The sequence below is a fragment of the Panicum virgatum genome, chromosome 4K (genome assembly GCF_016808335.1).
Source record: "Panicum virgatum strain AP13 chromosome 4K, P.virgatum_v5, whole genome shotgun sequence".
Classification (NCBI taxonomy): Eukaryota; Viridiplantae; Streptophyta; class Magnoliopsida; order Poales; family Poaceae; genus Panicum; species Panicum virgatum.
The window spans coordinates 4,083,982-4,105,383 of NC_053139.1; the positions used below are offsets into that span (position 1 = coordinate 4,083,982).

The window sequence follows — 21,402 nt, forward strand, 5'->3', positions numbered from 1 at the left end:
TATCCTGGGACCTGGAGTCCTGGTGTAAATAACTAGGATTTTACACTTTGAAACTGCACAAGAGCTTCAGGATCCACCTGCATAGTGCAAACAGATCATAGTCGATGCATTGCCCTCACAATATGGCAGCAGAAATCAGGTTAGGCATACACAGTGTGAGTAACAGGTAGCTCATGACATTGAGCAACCAAAACTATTGCATGGGGGTACCATAATTTGGGGAAACTCAACAGTCATTCTTATCCCAAGATTAAAAAAAACATGGAGCATGAAAACCTGCTCCAGTAGTTTATTGACTACAGCCGTCCTTTCTCTACTAGACCTCTGGAGAAGCAATTTCATACTTCTCCACAAATCCATGATTTATATCATTTTGTTTCTTCCTTTGAAGTGTCTTTGCTCGTGTCTTTTCCGGATATGGCAGCTGATGCTGCCGCTGTCACAGCCGCAGCAGCTGCACCAACCTTGACACCTCCTGCAGCTTTCATAGCCCCACCAATCTTCGCAAATGCTGCTATCCCACCAACTAGAGCAGCACGTAGAGCTACCATCGGTCTGACCTCCATGGTATATTCCTGAAGCAGTTTAAGCATACATCAGCAATTTCAGAACAAGTTTAATGCAAGTGCCACACTTCTCAAAATACATTCGATGTAAGTAAATTGTAAATATTTTTTTCCCCTCGGCTCAATGATAACTTACAGGTAAAAGAATAGTAATGATCATACAACCTACAGTATTTTCACTGGCAATGGTGTTCCCTTTTAGCTAATCCCGCTATTTCTTGACTCTAATGAAACTGTTCTTTTCTAGCAGACAGCAGTTACTTTCTAATCATGTTTGTGGCCAGCTGAGCGCAATAGATGATAAGATACGGGCTAGCCAAGGTACTGCTTTAAAAAGGGGGGAAACAGTGAATGCTATAGATGGTGTTTCTGTTCTGCAGTAAGTAAACTGAGATAGAGCAGTGTAATGCGAAATACACTGGGGCACCTAACATGCAAGAAGATGGAGAAAACTTAGTGGAAAGTCCTGATGACATAGAGCCACAAGTTTGCAGCATGAAGCATTCATGCTGATTAATAAATACGGTACATCAAACCTAGGTAACTGGCCAAGAATTGCAAGGCTTGGCATTCTTCATAGTTTGTTTTACTCAGGACTACTTGCCAACCTACTTAACACTCACAGGGGAAAGATCAGGGCAAGGCAACCTAGCATATCCACCAGATGACCAAAATGAGACAACATAATCCTGGCTCAGGGTACAAAAGTGCCAGCTGATCTGCCTACAGCACCAATCAGCTTCACTTGAACGGACAAACCAGTCGCAACTAATTCAAGCAACAAGTACATGAGCATGTTTGGTTCATGCCTATTGCGGCCGCAGCTAACCTAAGGCCCAATTCAAGCAAGGCCTGAAACTCAAACACTCGAGCAAACACTACAGTTAAAACAGATTCCACCTCGAGATCCAAGCTAGCGCTACGCCTAGGGGCAAATTGGATTCCCTGGTGGGGGCAAATTGGACAGCCAGGAAACGAGATTTCGGTTTTAAGGTCGTAGCAGATCCCGCAGAACAGAACGAGCAAAAGCAATACATCCCAGAGGAAGGAACGGGATACTCACCGGCGGTAGGAGAGGAAACCTGCAGGCGCGTTCGGCTGCGGCGGGCGGATAGCGGCGCTCGGCGGACGGCGGCGGCGGTAGCCTGGTGGGGAGACCTTCAGGCTTCAGAGTTCAGACAGATGCAGAGGAAGGGATTTGGGGAAGGGGACATTGGTAGTTTCTCATCAGTTGGAGGGGGGAATTGGTAGTTTCTCACACATCGAAGGGCCTGAATGCAAAACACGCGCCTCTTGCTCAAGGAGCATCTCACCCTTCTTATACCCGCGGGGGGAGACTAGGGTTTTAGTTGCATCCCTTCTCTCTCTACCCTCTCGCCGCCCAGCTCCTCCGGGCCCCTGTATCCGGCGGCGCCGCGGCGGCGAAGTTCGAATCGAGCGCGATCCGAGCCTCACCGAAGAGCCGGAGATGGGCGGCGAGAAGGATACTCTCGACCTCTCCGACCTCAACGCCGCCCTCCCCGCCGCCGCCGCAGGTAACCTCCGCTCTGCCGACACCGAATCGCATCCGCTAGCCCCCTGGGTTACCCCCTAATCGATCCGTGTTCTCTTGCTGTTTGCCTTCAGCTCTCAGCGCCGAGGACCGCGCCGGCCTCGTCAATGCCTTAAAGGTACGTCGATTTGGGTGATTGGGCGCCTGTAATTGCCGCTCGATCCTGTTGGCTTGGGATGTTTTATGTAATTTCCATCCCGTTTATTGTGATGTATTTTATCCCCTTCCCTTCATCTTTGATCTGATTTGGTTTCAGGACAAGCTGCAGAGCTTGGCAGGTCCGCACGCCGATGTGCTGGAGACGCTCTCGCCCAACGTTAGGAAGCGCGTCGAGTTTTTGAGGGAAATCCAGGTAGATTTGAGACGGTTCCCTAATCCCTTTCTCTATTTTCATACAAATCTTGTACCAACATTTTTCACTGACGTCACTAGGAACATCATTTGAACGTGATGTGGAATGCAAGTGTTAATGTGTTATGATTTTTCAGTTTTAGGTTGTTTCCGCTGCATTGCCTTTATAGGATGCATTGAAAAATGTTCAGCAGATTCTTAACCTTAGTTATAATTGCAGCTGAGAGTAATCAGAGTGTTCTCCCTATGCTATGAAGGGCATCAGCAATTTCTTGATTTGTTGGATTGACCGGTCCGTCTTTTGGTGACCATATAACATATATTGAACTCAGAAATTGATTTCTTTAGTGGAATGCTTCATTTGAATCAGTTAATGAGATATCCAAATTGCCTCTGGTGTATGTGGCTACTGTTGACTGTTAATACATTTCACACTCTTCCGTTTCTGTTGCTATAGAAATATTCTATTTGCTTTTGAATTTACCATGATGTTTGCTTTGTTAAGATGTGCTCTCTCTTAGCAGAATTTGTGTACTTGAATAAAAACCTCTCTAACATATAGTTTAGGTCATTCATATTTTCCTTGTGTTTTAGTCTGTCAAATATATGTATGAATAAGTGATGTTGTAGATTCCATCAAGTTGCTGTACCGAATAATTGAAATGGCTACAGCTAATACCATTGACTATTTGTGTGTGTGTGTTTTTGTGTGGGGTAGAAGCCTTTGTTGTTATTTAAGTTGTCAAATAGTCAGACTTGTCAGCTGCACTCCCTTCATATTTTCATTTTCCCTTTAGATTAGAATGTGCACTGAATTTGTGATGATTCATTTGATGATTGTTCGGTTGTCTTCTGTGATGTCCTATCTCAGATCTTTATTCATGGTGACTGCTAGGAAACTTCTATTACATAATTGAGGAACCAGTTTATTCAAAGTAGCAATGTAGTTCATAAGATCTTCCATTTTTCTTGATGAGTTGAATGTTTTTCATTGCGCTAACTTTTTATCAATTAATGGGGTCAGCCAAAAAAAAACTGGATTGAAGGGTACTAGCTGAAGGAGTTAACTAAATTTTTCCGCACTAATGACACAGGGCCAACATGATGAGATCGAGGCGAAGTTTTTTGAAGAACGAGCTGCACTTGAAGCTAAGTACCAGAAGCTGTATGAACCTTTGTACACAAAGGTATAGTTTTTCTTTATGTTCATAGGCTTGTATTGTTTCACAATAATTTGTTAAAAGATTCTAGAGTGTTCTTGTTTGCGCAAATTGCTGGACTTATCTGTTTTGCATTCTTTCAGAGGTATGAAATTGTAAATGGAGTAGTTGAGGTAGATGGCGTCAGTGATGAACCAACCAGTGATAATGCTGCTGAGGGAAAAGAATCAGATGGTATGAGACTGAACTGTAACTCCTGCATATAGTTCCCATTCTGGATATCTGATTTATATTTGCGCCATTTATCAGCTAAAGGAGTTCCAGATTTTTGGCTTACTGCTATGAAAACGAATGAAGTCTTGTCTGAGGAGGTAATATTGTGCCTGCCTTCTTCCTGTGTGTTTTTTAGATACACTGCTTTATTGTTGACTGGGATTTCTGCTTTTAGATACAAGAGCGTGATGAACCTGCTTTGAAATATCTAAAAGATATCAAGTGGTCTAGAATTGAGGATCCTAAGGGTTTCAAGCTGGAGTTTTTCTTTGATACAAATCCGTTCTTCAAGAACTCCGTCCTATCAAAGACCTACCACATGGTTGACGAAGATGATCCGATTCTGGAGAAACCAATTGGGTCGGTACTCTGATGTTTTGTAATTTTTTTCATCTGGTGCTCTATCGCTTTGTTCTTTATCGTTGTCGGCCTGTGTGTGCTTGTCTTATTAAACACACATTATTGACTGCAGAACTGAAATCGAGTGGTATCCTGGGAAAAACCTTACTCAGAAGATTCTAAAAAAGAAACCGAAGAAAGGTTCAAAGAATGCTAAGCCTATTACTAAAACTGAAGTGTGCGAGAGTTTCTTCAACTTTTTCAATCCTCCACAGGTCCCTGATGATGACGAAGACATTGATGAAGAAACTGTATGTGTCGTTTAACTTTTTTGAGCTATCACACTTTCTATTCTCTGTAACAACTATATTCAATATTCAATTTTCTCTGTAGGCTGATGAGCTGCAGGGTCAAATGGAGCATGATTATGACATTGGGTAAGTGCACCCTGAATCCACTGCACTTGCTGATGGTATTCCTTTGTTTTGCGTCTTGTGGCTCATTTCCTTGTATTACTAAAACTGGCTTTCAGGACCACCATAAGGGATAAGATCATCCCTCATGCTGTTTCCTGGTTTACTGGTGAGGCTGTGCAAGCTGACAGTTTTGAGCACATTGGTGACGATGATGACGATGATGAGGAGGACGAGGATGATGATGAGGACGAAGAGGAAGAGGATGAGGATGATGAGGACGAGGAAGAAGAAAGCAAACCAGCAAGGAAGGTAGGCTTTTGCAGTAGGGCAGCAATCTGTTAAAATATGGAAATTCAACCTTGGTTCCGTGCTAATACATTTCCTTTCTAATTGTTTGAGCAGTCGGGCTCTGGCCGCAAACAAAAGGTACAAGCTCTGAAATTCCACGCATAACTGAAGTGTCCTTGTACTTTTTTTTTTCTAGTTTCCTGGTAGCACTCAATGTGCATGTCTAACACATGGTATGTTACAGGTAACACAGAAGGTGCTGCAGGGAAATGCTGATCAACCAGCAGAGTGCAAGCAGCAGTGAACTGCCCCCATTATCAGTGGTGCTTGGTTGATGCAGTATTTTCCATTGAACTGCCCAGGAGCTTTTTCGGTTGTTTCTGTGAGCGGGTTAGATGTTACTCCGTATTAGGTGGTGAGGTTGTTGTCTGGAGCACCTAGTGCTGTGTTGGTGGATGGTGAATGGTTTGAAACTTCTCTGTTAGCAGCGTCTTATGTTTCGGTTGCATGCAATCGGATGGTATTATTATATGATTGTGTAATTATCTTTGTACTCTGCCCATAAGGGTGTCTGGGGTTTTTGCCATGCTTGATTGTCGAGTCCGAATTCTGAAGTGAGGAAGTCAATCTCCGTCCAAACCTTATGGGCCATGTTTGGATAAAACCATCAAAACTTTTGCAAAAAAGACGAATGCATGCATGAAGTACTAAACGAAGTCTTTTAGGAATGGGTGTAATTTTTCGAGACGAATCTAATGAGCCAAGTTTCATCATTATTGGTTACAGTGATGCTACAGTAACCGCGCTCAATCATCCTCTAATCATGCGGTCAAAGACCTCATTAGCTAGAGCAACTGCTACAGTACCACAGTTGTGGAGGTAATTTTATAATTAGACTTTATTTAATACCACTAATTAGTAGTCAAAGCATCGTTTCTCTCTCATCAAAACTTTTCCACCCTTCATCCAAACACGGCCATGACTGGTGAGCAGACCTTTACCTGCTGTCAAGTTCAGAGGCACGTACAAACCAATTCAAAAGTAAAAAAATTAACTTTTTAAATGCGTTCTCCTGAACTTTCTGAATCAAAAATCAAAATTCCTTCCTCAGCTCGGCAAGAAGCTGTCCGCCTGTTTCAGTATCCTCCTCTAGACGCTTCTGACTGCTGATTCTGAAATGTTCATCTACCATGTCAGTCTGCTGATTCGACGGCCCAGGTCAGTCATACCATGGTAAGTTGGTAACCCTGCAATGATCAGCTAACCTCTACCTGACGCTCAGGATTGTCCGACTGCTAAAGTTGCAGTCCCTACAAGGACTGCACCTGATCTCGGTCCGAAATAAAGATATACTGGTGGACACTAACTAAATTTTTTTTGCTGCATAGACAATGAATTGTATTAACGGTCTAATCATTCGGGGTGTGTTTAGTTAGTGAAAAGGTTTGGATTTTGGTACTGTAGCACATTTCGTTGTTACTTGACAAATAATGTCCAATTATGGACTAATCAGGCTTAAAAAATTCATCTCGTGCTAATTAATTAAACTGTATAATTAGTTATTTTTATCAACTGCATTTAATGCTTCATGCATGTGTTCGAATATTCGATGTGACGAGTATTGTATGAATTTTTTTAGAAACTAAACCGGGCCTCATTTGGATTTTGGAGGTGGTTATTGACCTTAGACATTACAGATATTGACCACACGAAGCAAAAATAGTCTGTAATTGTACTGCACAGTGCTAGTAACTTCCGATAAATTTCAACTACACCTTTCATATATGGATATGGGCAAGATTGTTGCTGTGAATTTGACCAGCTACTAAGATTATGACATGCTTACAGCTAGACTGTATTAGGTTCTTAAGTATAAGCTGGGAATCTGCCTCGTCGGCATTCCTGGAAATTTTGGTATTTTCTCTCCTGGTATCCTTGTAGTACATTGATCTGACCTTCAAGGTTACGCAAAACCTATAAATTTCAATTCGCATGGATCTAAAAGAATACAGTTTTCTTTCGTGTACAAATAATTGATTCTCGGACATCAATTTCTCTGGATGTGCTCAGGGGACCACTTTCTGCTATCATAATCGTCGAAATGTGTCATGTTCTCTCCAGTTGAAAAGGCCCTACAATCATGCCAAGACAAGCAGGATTAGCATATTCACTAACACAATTTGAGCTGCAACCAAAGCAAGCTTTAGATGTTTTTATTGAGCCAACTTACCAAGAGGTCTTTTTCATTCTCTAACATATGAAGATAGTGTAGAATAAATAAAAAAACTAACATGATACGATTGTGAGTAATCCTACAACACAGTAGTGTTGTTTGTCAGTAACTAATTGAAAAATATGGATAATAACCCATACCATTTTGGAAAGAAATTTGTCATGCGCCGGTCATGAGCTAGAGCAGTGGTGGCGGTGGCGCAGAAGCAGGATCCGCCGGGTAGTATTGTGCGCCGTAATAGCCCTATCAAAAATATGCTACAGCTGTGTTCTGCGAAATATGCATAATGATTTTACATGGCCTCATTACTTGTGAATGTGTAGAGACCTTTTCATCACCATATTATTCAGGCTAACCTGGTGAGACCTTTTCATCACCATTATTCAGGTTAACCATATTATTCAGGTTAACCTGGTGTGCCCCTTCTCCCTCTACCTCTAGCCTGGACTAGTTTGGAGAAGCCACAGGCACTGTAGAAGCCATGGGGATCAAGAACTCCACCACAACCTTTGCCTAGAGCTGGAGCAGCACTCAAGGCCGCCTGGTGCGCGTGCAAGTCCTCGTCCTCTTCAGCGCCTTGATTTGGACTAGTTTGGAGAAGCCACAGACACTAATTGATGTATGCTTGGTCTCTTGAGATTGTATATTGATATGAGTTGGCTTGGCTTATACCCAGGCTTATCAAACCTGCTCTTATTTTTTTTAGGCCTTGCAGGCTTGCAATCTGGATTGTGATCGGGGTATTCATTAGTAAACTACTACAAGATCCTCTCCATTCTAAATTAGTAGTTGCATTTTTTATTAGGACAAAACAGTTTATTATGATTTTGTATCACATCAATGATACATTTGAGCAAATACCGGTCAAAGTTATAATGATTTTTTAAATGGAGGGAGTAGTTGTGAATGGGTAGCGACCTTTTCATCATCATTCATGTTAGTTTGGCTTGCCCCTTCTTCCTCCACCTAGTCTAGCACTTGGACTAGTTTGGACAACCGGCAGACACAGGAGAAACCATGGGGATCAAGAACTCCACCGCAACCTTTGCCCAGAGCTGGAGCAGTACTCAAGGCCGGCTCGTGCGCGTGGAAGTCCTTGTCCTCTTCAGCGCCTTGATGGGAATCCTCGTCGAGTTGCTTGGCTCACGCCGGCGGCAGCATAGCCATGGTTTCTTCCGCTTCTTCGTGTGGGCGGTGTACACGCTCTTCACCGTGCTTGGCCCGTACACCATTGGATTGCTGCAGGACGGTCCATTCCGTGACCAGACGTTCGTCTTGTGGGGCACCACCCTCCTCCTCATCCAAGTGAGTGTCGATTCCCTCACCGTTTACAGCATCCATGACATTGAGCAGAGGAAGAGGATGCTTGTGCAGCACGTGCTACAGATCATCCTCGTGCTATGGCTGATTGTGAACTGCAAAGGTCATAACAGAAGCTATACTGTGACCATCTGGATATTCTGGATTTAGAGCATCTTTTTGACATACAGAAAGTCTGGGGTTCTGAGCAACGCGAGCAAACAAGGAGGTTTGTTGAAGCAGTCGAAAGTGGTTGCTGATTATATGATGAATGAGCATGAGCAAATACCTCAGGGTGTCACTCCGAATCCTAAAACCATGCAAGGTTACAAGTACATATTCCATGGTGAAGAAGAAGTAGCTTCTTTGCTTCCCACTGCACCTGAATATAGAGTTGGATTTAAAAAGAAGACACGTAGAAGGTTCAGCATGTTCATCTTCCCAAGGAGTGAGTTTGGAAATTGTAGCACCATTGATTCCGTGTGGCGATGGATCGAGAGTCAGAGCATTCTCGACAAGAAAGTTGCGAAGGATGTTGCACTCTCCTTCTCATTGTTTAAATTGTTGAAGCGGAGATTGTGTGGATACGGGATTGGTGAAGCTGGTCTCACCAAGACATTAGATTTTGTGCTTCATGGGGTTATCTCTGAAGATGGTAACTATGCCCGTGCTTTTAGAGTTATAGAGATGGAGTTGGCATTCCTATATGATTTCCTCTATACAAGATTCGATACAGTGTCTTATAGGTATAAGGGCTCACAATTTTACTTTGCTATCACTGTTACTGTTTGGAATTGTGTCACTGGAGCATTTAGCCGGCACTACCATAGTAGTAATTTGAAACAGAGAGTTTATGGAATCGATGTTATTCACATGGTCACCATTCTGCTGCCTATCATTGTGTTAGCATTGTCCCTTTTACCTACCAGCCTGAACTCGATGTGGGACACAGTGCATGAGATGCAGGATCCAAGTTTATTGCTTGCCAAGGAATGGACACGGAAGTTTCCTATGGTAAAGCGTGCACAGTTGTCTTCTGTAACACGTGAGGCAGAGAAGTGCTGGCAGAGAGCGTTTGGGCAGTACTCTCTGTTACTGGATTTCGACTACCACCCGTGGAATGTGCTGTCTGTTGTCCCTTGGACTTGTCGACGCAACAAGAGAAGGACAGAAGGCTGGGGAAAAGATCGTATTGACAGATGAGGTCATAATAGAGCGCATCCTTTCTGGGTTCAAAGAGAGCAACAGGCAATTGAAAGATGGGCAGCAGGCTCTAGCCAAAAATGAACTAGGAAACCACTTCTCATGGGCCTGCACCGTGCCCACACACATCCACAAGATTCTTGTATGGCACATCGGGACGACCATTGCCATGGATGGGCACCCGGTTCCCCCCAACCGGCGACCACCGTGTCGCCAAGACGCTGTCGGACTACTGCACCTACCTGGTAGCATTTGTTCCGGACATGCTGCCCGGCCATGGCTATGACACCCAGCGCATCTTCGACGCCGTTGTCATGGAGGCTCGGGAAGGCCTCGCGGGGTGTGATGTGACGGAACCGTCAAATTAAAATTCTCAATTAAGCATAATGGCCGTCATTTAAACACATCAGACGCATTAGTTTAATTGCTTAATTTGACGGTTCTTTCCCAATCCACGGTCCGATCGAAACAACACCGGTAGTCCCACGCGAAGACAGACGCAGATGGTACAAGAACAACAAATACTTAAAAATACAATTACAATGCGTAATAAGAAATATTAAGTTTTACAAATCGAGTTCAAATACATAGATAATTTACATGTTATTTAACAGGAGTTGGATAAAACATAAAACCCGACCACTACGAGCTATAAAAGTGATAAGAAATTACACACGCTGCCCATGCGTGTGCAATGCCACGGGCTACAAACTAAGAGTCTGGGTCATCGACGCTCCAACCATTTGCGTCCAGGCGGATGAACTTGGCGCAGCAAGGACAAAAGTCTACACCAGCAGGTCCTGAAATAATTGGTGACAACAAACCCTGAGCAACTAATACTCAGCAAGACTTACCCGACCAATGGGTATAACTTAGCCCACATACCTAGACATGCAAGTTGTTTGGCTGGTGGTTATTTTATAGAAAAAGGCGACTAAAGTAAGTCCTTATTTTCAATATTTTAGCCCCAGATTCTATAAAAATTTAACCATACTCTAACATTTGCATATACTATCTATAACAATTATTGTGGAGCAACAAATAATAATTCGATGTACTCATAATCATAAATATCATTATCAATCCAACATAAAACTATGATGTGACTCGAAGATCAATGTGCCCATATCCGAGAGCGACTGGCGGCGAATCGATCCGATTTAACCTTGCAAGGTGGACCTAACCAACACGGCACGCATTTGTCCCGTCGGACTATACATACCAACCATTCCCCTCCCCGCCTCGAACTACAGAACCGCCCCACCTGCATATAGTCAGCCGAGCTCTACGAGAGACCACCAAAAGTAAACTCATGCATCCCAATTCTCCGCGGCTACTCGACTCGCCCTAAGGGGTGGGTAGAAGTTCTGTACTTTCGAAGTAAGGCAGTACTCGGCTTACCGGTTTCAACTACCTCCTACTCTCGGCATGCGGTTAATACAATTCAAACATGATCAGCAGGGCCAACAACGGTACGGTCCTTAACCGACACAGACGGGACTAAGACACCTAGGAACCCTGTCCTGCTGCCATACCTATATATCATCATCATTTCCCGTCTGGTCTCAAACTTTCACATATCGAATTCAACAACTCAGGAACTGGATCATATATATATATATATATATATATATATATATATATATATATATATATATATATATATATATATATATAATCGGAAATTACTCGACTTCTAAATATCCTATATCTCTCGAGTGATGCGAAATCACTTGACTTCTATTGAGAACTATTAAGCATAGCATTACTATCGTCCTATACATACTAGTATAAACTCCAGGGAACATAGGGATCATACAACTAAGGTTCCAAACAATTCCTAAACCTAATGCACAAGTAATAGAGACATATATAGGTGTCATAATTTGAAATAATAGGACATGTACCGGGGCTTGCCTTCGGACTGCTGCTCGGGACTAGGGTGAATTGGGCCTTGGGCCGGGTTCACACGCCTCTCCTCCGGCTGGGCTTGCTCTGGCGGCTCCTGTGGCTCCGCAACCACCTCGTAGACAACCTCTTTCGCTGTGTTTGCTACACGTATGCATATGATATGAGAAATGCATGCATGATTCTAACTCTCTATTTATGCATTTATCAAGCTATGAAGGCCTTTACTTAGCATAAACAAAATTGCATGAAAAAAATTGTCAAATAATACCACCCGTGGCTCTATCCTATAGAGCATAAAAATACAAAGTTAACAAAACTAATTTTGTATTTTTCCCATTTTTCTACAATTTTCTGCGTATTTTACAAGCACTGAAGGTCTGTGCTGATCGGATGATCCGAAGTAAGGCCGGATGATCCGGCCATCACCAGAAAGTTTTGGCTTCGAATTGCCGTTAAGTCCCCTTGGTCGGATGATCCGGCCAAACGGTACTTTTTGCCACTGGAAGGTGCCGGATGATCCGGCCCTAGGGCAGATGATCCGGACCTGGGCGCGCGGGCGGCGTGTGGCAGTGCTCCGGCGAGGAAATCATGGGAAAAAGGGTGGGGGAGGTTGAGGGCTCACCGGGAATCAATTCTTGGGGTCCGGGGCGGGGAGAAACAGCCGGATGGAGCAGATCGATGGCGGCCTTGAGCTTCGAGTGGCTCCAATGGTGAACGGCCGGAGGAGGGTCGATTCCTGTTGATTCGGCTGGGGACGATCTCGGCCAGAGTTTGGGGTTGGTGGAGGGATGCCTATAGAGACGATTGACCAAAGGAAATCACTTAGAACCTCCTAGAAAGATAGATCGGGGCGGTACAAGTTTGAAGTACCTAGAATGAGCTTTTCATGCACGAAGAATTTGAAATCGAGGGCACCCGGGGAGGAGCACGTGGAGAAGAAGGTTCCACACGCCGATTCGAAGCATCCTTGGCCTTGAGATCGAGTTTGGATGGAGGATTTGGAGTCTAGGGATGAGGGAGAGAGAGAGCTCGTGAGGGAGTGAGGGAGAGAGTTAACGGGGAGAGAGAATGAGAGAGAAAAGAGCCCTGGGGAAAATATAAGGCTGCGTTCCAACAGGGGCCCGGATGATCCGGCTCTCCTTCGGAACATCCAGAGTGTTACAATCCTAACCCCTAAAAGAAATCTCGTCCTGAGATTTACGATGTGAATTCAACTTTGAAAAGTAAATTGGTGGAGTTAATTGAGTACCTTGGTGGTTAGCCAAAAACTCCGGATACTTGGATTTAAGAAATTCTTCGGTCTCCCATGTGGCTTCTCGCTCGGAATGATTGCTCCATTGTACCTTATAGAAATTACTAGTTTGAGTCCGAGTAACCCGAGTCTTATGATCCACAATTTTCAACAGATGTTCGGGATAGACAAGATCATGTTCCAGTTGGAGACTTTCCATATCAACTTTTTCGGTTGGAACACGAAGGCATTTCTTGAGCTGGGAAACATGGAAAATGTTGTGGACTGCCGATAAATGTGGGGGAAGTTCCACACGATATGCTACCGGCCCACAACGCTCGCTAATAGGAAATGGCCCAACATAGCGAGGTGCCAACTTGCCTCTCATACCAAACCGTTGCACCCCTTTCATGGGAGACACCCGAAGGTAAACATTATCGCCCACCTCAAACATAAGAGGCCGACGTCTCTTATCTGCATACCCTTTTTGTCGAGATGGAGCCACTTTCAATTTGCTTGAATAAGGTGAACTTGTTCTTCGGCTTCAGTAACCATATCAGGTCCAAAGAAATTTCTTTCACCGGCTTCTGACCAATTTAATGGGGTTCTACATCTGCGCCCATATAATGCTTCAAAGGGAGCCATTTTGATGCTCTCTTGATAGCAATTGTTGTAAGAAAATTCCGCCAAAGGCAGACATTCATCCCATTTCCTACCATAGGAGAGTACGCAAGCTCTAAGCATATCCTCCAGAATTTGATTCACCCTCTCTGTCTGACCATCAGTCTGGGATGATAGGATGAACTGCGGATTAACTGAGTACCCAATGCGGCGTGGAAGTTGTGACACCCTAGGTGTCTGCACAGTAGAACAACATTTATTTTCTGTGCTTCATGTGCAAAATTGCTTGAGCAAGGGTCTATTTTAAAAATATCAGGCCCATTTGTGTAAATATGAATTGATGTAGGGTCATTCTTATAGTTTGCTTTGAATAGGAAGGGTGAATATTGTTTTTGTGGAGGGTTTATTTGCAAAATTCAGTGCAATCATTACATGACAGAAAATTTTACTTTTTAGTCTAAATTTGAGGTGAATTTACATTGGAAAAGACAAAAGTCCATTAAATTCAAAATCCTTCCTTTGTTTTCAAAATAACTCTTTAACCTTTGGTCAAATCCATTTTTGTATAACATCAAAGTTGTAGATCTTGAAAAGTTGAACAACTTTCATGTCGGGCACTTTTTCATTTGAGCCCTAGTTTAGAAGTTATTTTTGGTTTACAGTGGGACCCCTGAAATTTTTGGAATTTGTAGAAAGATCCACTTTCTTCTTCCTCCTGCCTGCTCCTCTGCTTCACGCCGCCGGCGCAGAGCGCAGCGCCGCCTGCCGCCGTGGAGGGCCCTGGCCACCTCCTGCTTGCGCTGGGCGCCCATGCGTCGCGCCCGACCTTCTCCACCGCCCTTGCCTTAGCGCTGGAGCTCTCCTCTCCTTGCCACGCGCCCCAGAGACCACCGCCGGCCGCCACATCTTCGTCGTCGTGGCAAGCTCGGATAGAGTCTCAGCTGCCCTTTCTTTCGCGCACATCAAAACCAGGAGGATCTCCTCGACCTATTCTCCTCACTATCGCGCCGTTTCCCCGACCCCAGACCCCGGAACACCTCCGCCGCTCACCCGAACGTCGGCGAGCCTCAAGCTCACCGTCGACCCACTCCTCCAAGGCCGCTCCGCCCGCGCCGACCTCACCATTAGCTCCGCCTCGCTCTCGCGCAGCTAATCGGCCACCCCTCGTCGACCATCCACCACCGGAGCACCCTTGCCGACGAGCCCCTCCGCCGCCGGAACCCTGTCCGCCGTGGACCGCCCTCCTCCGACCATCTCCTGTCGCGCCACGAGCACTAGAGGGTGCGGCTCGATCTCTTCTTCGTTTCCCCCAACCTCTCCCTCGCCGCCGGCGATCCTAGACGCCGGAAAAGGCCGGCCACCGTCCTTCCCTGTTCCCCATCCGGCCAGGGACCTCTTTGCTAGAATTTAAAGAAACCCAGGGGGTTATCTGCTTAGACCTAGACTCAAGTGAATAGTGACACTAGGGACCTTTTTGTTATTTTGGCTATAAACTTTGAAATTTCATAGAAATTCGTAGAAAAATCAGAAAATGGCAAATCTAGATGTTTTGGAATCCTTGAGAGTAGCTCTATGCATTAGAATCATAATATGTTGGGTGTTAGTTGAGGGTTTTTGTTGTAAAAATAGATTTGTGTTACTAGTGCTTAAATGCTAGTTGTTTTTATCTTTTCCATAACTGATGTTTGAAGCAATGTTATGCTGTGAAGTTTTTATGGTAGAGTAATAATATTATTCCAGAGTTACTATAAAAATTTTGAGGTCAGTTCTCATGTGTAGCTATAGCTATGATTTAATGCTTATTAAGTGAACTTTAATTGTGATAAATAGTTTCCTTGCTTAGAAAATCTTGATAATATTTGTGGAGCCTTAATTTGATCATATGTTCAGGCCTGTGAAATGTTACCACTAGTTCATGTCTAAAACAGGAATTAAAATTGAATCTTGATTTGTTGCTGTCTGTTTTGTTTATTTTCTCAGAATTAATTATATGCATATAAAATCATGAAAAATTTACAGAAACTTAGTTAACACTGTTTTGGTTGGCTGTTAAATTATAGCTTCTGTTTTGCTCTAGTTTAACCTGTAGAATTTGATCTTGCTCTAGGTGTAGCCTGAATGAATGATTTATTCTGAATAATTGGCTGCATGAAATGACATGAGTTTTACAAGGTAGATTACTCTATGTACTAACTGTTTGAAGTAATTTTGTTGAATTTAAATACTCTTTGTGTACTGAGTTAATCATTTCTTTGCAAATCATGTTTGACATGTTATATAAGCTATTTGAAACTTACTTTGTAAGTTTAATCAAATTGTCTTGTGATGTTAACCATGTTGTTTTGTGTAGTCATAGATGTTAAATAACTACTCTATAAACGCCTGCCCATGTGAATGTATGTTGCTATTTGTTAGACTACAACTTTATCGTGAAATGTATGTGGTTGTAATGCCTGTTCTTGCATCACATATAGATACGAATGTTCTAGCGGACGGGACATACGAGTTGATCCTAGAGCCCGAAGAAGGTGATCCTGAAGCCTAGGTGAACGCCGCTATATTGACTGAAGCCCCGGACCAAAGTCCTGAAGAGCCCAAGGCTAACCTAGCTAGCGACTACCGAGAAGGCAAGCCCCAGACATAACCTATATTTCAAATTATTACCATTTATCATTATTACTTACTTGTGCATTTACAGTTTTTAGGATTTGAATTGAAACCCTAGATGCATGATCCTAGGAACCTATGTACTGAACACTAGACCTGAGTTCGAATAACTGCTAAGCTTATAGGACCGGTAAAAGTCGAGTGATTGCCTGTCACTCGCGAGCTCTATAGGAATTGTTTGTTTACTTTCTACTATCAATATAAGGACGACGGATGGGATCATGTTCGATATCATGACCTTGTGTGAGACCCCATCTGTGTTGATGAACTTGCTAAGGTCGCGGTGTGTGGTAGTGCTGGTTAAGTTTTTGAACGTACTAGCCACATGCCGTAAATATGGTACGCGGTAAGCCTAGTAGCCGATTGGACTGTGGAGTGGATGTACCTTTCACTCTCTCTTAGAGATAGGTTTTATTTATGTTTATGTTGCTCAACACCGCGGCTGCAGGGACGAGGTTGGTGCCCTGTAGTCGGGGAGAGTGACCCTATCCACAAGCCGGAAAGAAAGGTAAACGGTTGTTTGGGAACGACCCGACGGTGTTCCAAATGTGTGTGTTAGGTCTGCCTGGCCAGGTGAACAAATTTGATTTGAATCATCCGCTTCTCACGGTTTGGGACTGCTTGATCTCTTTGCCACACAGAGTAATAAGAGCAACATTATTATGATCAGTCTTGATGTTTGATTAAAGTTCTACCATGGTTGAATAGGATTAGTGCTTACATAGAATGGTTAATCAACTAGAATCTTGGAAGCTAAAATTTGAAAGTAAGGACCTACTCTTTATTGCTTTTCAGTAAAAGGAAAACCAGAGCCTCACAGAACCCTGCATAGTCTAGTTAGGTGGGCTAAGTATGCCTGTTGACGGTTAAGTCTTGCTGAGTATTAGTATACTCAGCCTTGCTGTTGAAACCTTTTTCAGGTATGAGTTTTGAGGACCAGATCGCTAGTCTGTCTTGGCCCTGCTCTTTGCCTCCTGGCTGGTCCGTAGAATGGGATCCGTCTTCGGCTGGCAATGACCCTGACGAGTGATACCTTGCTTGGGCTAGCTTGGTACCATTTTACGACGTGTTGTAGCCGTCGTGTTTTCTTTCCGCTGCTTTTTAACTCTGAACTTTAAGTTATGGCTTGTACAACTGTTATACTAAGTTTGGACCTGTAATATTGCTTTGAACTGGTTTGTAATAACTACTATGCTTTTGTTGTAAAATATGTGGTTGTAATATCTCTGGACTCGCCATCGTGCGGGGTATACTTGTTCGATCCAAGAACCAGTGGTTGTATCGGGACGTTACCCGACAGACCAAGAATTGTTCCGTTTGAAGTGTGTTTGTGTCGGTGTTTCCTTTATGGTGATGGCCAGCGCACTTGAGCCGGGATAATTTAGGTGGTTCTGCCACAGAAGTGTTCCCAGAACCGGGCAATAAACTGAGCGCCACGATCTGAAATGATGGTACGGGGAATCCCATGAAGGCTCGCAATACGGTCCATATATAGTTGAGCATATTGTTTGGCTGTAAAAATGATCTTTACAGGGAGAAAATGGGCAGACTTGGTGAGACGGTCTATAATAACCCAAATAGAGTCATACCCTTTTGAAGTTCTGGGTAATCCAACAATGAAGTCCATACTAATATCCTCCCACTTCCAGGAGGGAATACTCAAAGGCTGCAGAGGGCCGGCTGATCTCAAATGGCTTGCCTTAACCCTTCTGCAGGTGTCACACTCGGACACATATTTAGCAATTTTCCATTTCATTCTTGTCCACCAGAAACGCTGTCTGAGATCCTGATACATTTTGTTGCTGCCAGGTGTTATCGCCATAAATTAACAGGATTAATTTATGGGCCGAAAGCAAGATGGGCTTAAAGCAGAAGATTAAGAAGGCTTGTAAATCGGCTCCTGCGTGAGCATTTGGGCCACATGGGCCATGCATTTATAGAATTAGTTCAAGATTAGAGATAGAGTCCGATCGGGACAAGATTAGTTTAGATTGTTTCCCAAGTATTCTGACAATAAATATGTACCCTATGTTATTCATGAGAGAAGAGCGTCATCACGTCTCGCAAACAACAACTCTCGGCGCATCGCCACCCCTAATTCTAGGGTTTCATCCAAGTAAGCGCCATGCTGCCCTGATCGCGTCTCGCGATCAGGGCAGCGTTGTTCTTGCTTTTACCTTGGTATTACTCGTACTGAAATATTTTTTATGGCGAGTAGTACTAGTTATCTCGATGTTCGTAGCATGGCTTTTAGTAGATCTATTGTGCTTTGTTGCTTATCATCTACGAATATCATGTTGTTTCTGCGCAGTCACGTTTCAATCTTATGCTAGTTCTTGTCGCATAGAATTAGCTGCACAGAGACAACACCCTGCTTCTTTTATGTCCAGTAGATCTAATCTGTTATGGTTTGCTCTTATCTCTAAGAGTTGGCATAATATCTGTTAGGTTAGGCCTTGCAAACGGGTTGGATGATCCAGTGGTGTAGCAGATGCTTTATCTTAGCCTTGATAGGGATTGTTCCGGGAATCGGCTCTTGCTAGTTCTTAGGCCTCTGTTTTGGGTTATGATTTAGTTATCTGTTACGTTCATTAGGCCCAGTCACATGTAGGATGTTCCGATCTAGCAGTGAAGCTTTTACCATCGTGGATTAGATTAATTAGCTTTAATTGAAGCAGCTTTACAGTTATTTGCTTTATTCATCAACATCCGGATGCAAACAGATCCAATCTGACACCGGGACTCGATCGGCTCTTTAAAGCCGATGCAAGAGTCGTCCCGGGGAGCCGACCACGGCTCGGACTTATGTTTACACATGTCTTTGTACGCAGGAAACTGTTTGGAGCACGTTCGCATCCTCCTGATCGGGTATAGGTCAGGTGGCACGCCCGGCTTTCCACGGAATCTCCGGGCGCGTGACAGAATTGCGGGCCGTCGACGAGGAAGCAGTGCCTGCTAGCGCCCCAGCGACCTCCCGGCTCTTCGTGTTGCCTGTCGCTGCTCGCCGGTGGGTTTCGACCGACAACACATTCTGGCACGCCCGGTGGGACACTTCTCGGCAACAACTTCCACTGCAACAATGTCTGGAGCTCAAGATCAAGAACTCGCTCCTAAGCCTGTCATGTATGAAGAGCTCCCTCCTGAACACAAGAAGTATGATGAGATCAAAGCTCTGTTGGAAGCCGGTCTCATCGGCTCTTTTGAGAGGACCCGCAACCATGGCATTAAGTGGAAGGGGTTCTCACCTGAAGGCGCTCTCGACAACGTAGATTTGTCTGTACCATCAGAGGAGCGCACCAGGGCCCTGCGTCAGGAGGTGAACTACATGGTGGCCCATACTCTTCATCGGCATTCTCAGAGCCTGATGAACGAGCTCGAGCGCGTGGCACATCGCGTCATCCAGGAGATAATCAAGAACCAATACTCTCCATCGGGACCAACCCTGGGGAGTCACACAGAGGAAGTTGCACTACATTCTAGGCTGCTATTGCCGTTCTCATTTGCGGCTCCAAAACCACAAAATTCGCCAATCTACGTCGTCCACAAGATCGGCGGTGATCCTGGAGAAGGTCAGTTCCTCACCGAGCCACCCAAGGAGATCTCGCACGGCTATACGTGCGACTACATCCCTGACAGCGTCAATCCAACACGCTCGGTATAGATGGTAAACCCAGGAGCTTCTGGAGCAGACGCGGAGAAACAAGCATGGTTGGCAAAGTACGCTACTGGGCCGAGTGCTGAGCCATCGGCCCCAGGAGTTCTTAGTGTGGAGCAGGTCAGTGCAATACTGAGAGACCAGTTTGACATCCTGCCCAAGAGGAAAGCGATCGGCTATTCCAAGCCATATCCAAGTGACTACGATTTGATCCCATTGCCACCCAAGTATCGGCTCCCTGAGTTCACCAAGTTCAACGGGTCGGAAGGAGCCAGCTCCATCGAGCATGTGAGCCGATACTTAACACAGCTTGGGATGATCTCAGTGTCGGATCCGTTGAGGGTCCGGTTCTTTGGCCAATCTCTTACAGGCCCAACTTTCGGATGGTACGCGTCATTGGCTCCGGATTCTATTCGAACTTGGAGGCAGCTGGAAGATCAGTTCCATACCCAGTATCATTCAGAGGCTGCTGAAGCTGGGATTGCCGACCTCGCCCAAGTCAGGCAGAAGCGTGGGGAAACTATCTCCGAGTACGTATAGCACTTCAGAGAAGTCAAGAACCGATGCTACTCATCGCGCATCACAGAGAAGGAGACAGTCGATCTGGCTGTTCGGGGACTCGCTAAGCCGATCAAGGATCTGGCTTTCCAGTTGGAGTTCACGTCTCTGGCGCACCTGGTGCAGAAGCTTACGGCATATGAGCTTTACCATCCTGAGCTGTACCAGGACAAGTTCAAGCGCCATGTAAACATGGCCCAGGCGGATGAATCTGATGACTCTGGCGAGGAGCAAGAAGTGGTCGTGGCAGAGTGGACTCGGCTTGTGAAGGGCTTCGACTTCGACGTAACCAAAGCAGAGCAGATATTTGATCTGCTCCTCAAAGAAAAACAGCTGAAACTCCCAGAGAATCACAAGCTACCGACGACACAAGAGCTGCAGGGGAGGCTGTACTTCAAATGGCACCACTCGTTCACTCATGCCACGGGTGAATGTAAGGAGCTGTGTCGACAGATCCAATCGGCTATTGAGCAAGGCCGATTAATCCTGGCTCAACACACCATGAAGGTTGACACGAAGCCCTTCCCACAAGCTAACGTGGTGGAGCTGTCAGGTTTCGGATCCGAGGGCCAGAATTTGGCATTCCAGATCAACATGGTGGGACCCATGCGCCGCCATGACAAGCAGAGGAGAAAGGCCGTTTCTGGCAAACGGCCGCAAGATGAACACAAGCTGGAACAACAACATGTGACTGAAGAGCAAGTGCATCACATCCGCAACCAGCTTGCAGCTTCTAATCGACTTCTGGAAAAGTACCAGTACCAGTACAAGTTGTGCCACCGATACGAATCGGAAGAAGATGAGTACGAGCACCGCACAGGAAGGACACTGGGGAGACGCCAGGCTATACGCGACCACTGGCATTGCCCGTTCTTCAGGTACTGTTGGAATTCCGGCTTGAGCCGATTGCCTACTATAGATGATTGCTTGGAGTGCAGGCCTCGAGGACGCCAGCAGGACGAGACATCGGTGTTCCAGCGCTTAGGGCCCAGAACACGTCATGATGTCCGTGTGAGGTGGCCATCCCAGGGTGATTCTAAGCCAGAAGAAGAAGACAGGTACCATCGCCCACGGCGGTG

The 21,402-nt window shown here is 44.9% G+C and overlaps 2 protein-coding genes and 1 long non-coding RNA gene across 3 annotated transcripts; 2 read left to right on the plus strand and 1 right to left on the minus strand.

Annotated features, from left to right (window-relative positions):
* Positions 1 to 82: 82 nt before the first annotated feature.
* On the minus strand, positions 83 to 1,848 carry LOC120702618. Its single transcript, XR_005686467.1, has 2 exons — positions 1,630 to 1,848; positions 83 to 575 (listed from the first exon to the last, which is right to left on the minus strand). It is a non-coding gene; the product is annotated as an uncharacterized LOC120702618 (long non-coding RNA).
* Positions 1,849 to 1,899: 51 nt separating this feature from the next.
* Positions 1,900 to 5,538, plus strand: LOC120702616 (nucleosome assembly protein 1;1). The gene is made up of 12 exons (XM_039986479.1): positions 1,900 to 2,101; positions 2,193 to 2,236; positions 2,375 to 2,470; positions 3,564 to 3,656; positions 3,773 to 3,863; positions 3,939 to 4,000; positions 4,078 to 4,262; positions 4,375 to 4,552; positions 4,635 to 4,678; positions 4,774 to 4,966; positions 5,060 to 5,083; positions 5,190 to 5,538. Exons 1-12 carry the CDS (start codon positions 2,035 to 2,037, stop codon positions 5,247 to 5,249), a joined length of 1,137 nt encoding a protein of 378 aa, XP_039842413.1. The 5' UTR covers positions 1,900 to 2,034; the 3' UTR covers positions 5,250 to 5,538.
* A 2,657-nt stretch (positions 5,539 to 8,195) lies between these two features.
* On the plus strand, positions 8,196 to 9,680 carry LOC120704964. Its single transcript, XM_039989515.1, has 2 exons — positions 8,196 to 8,588; positions 8,649 to 9,680. The coding sequence occupies exons 1-2, from the start codon at positions 8,196 to 8,198 to the stop codon at positions 9,678 to 9,680; spliced, it is 1,425 nt and encodes a 474-aa protein (XP_039845449.1).
* The last annotated feature ends 11,722 nt before the right edge of the window (positions 9,681 to 21,402 follow it).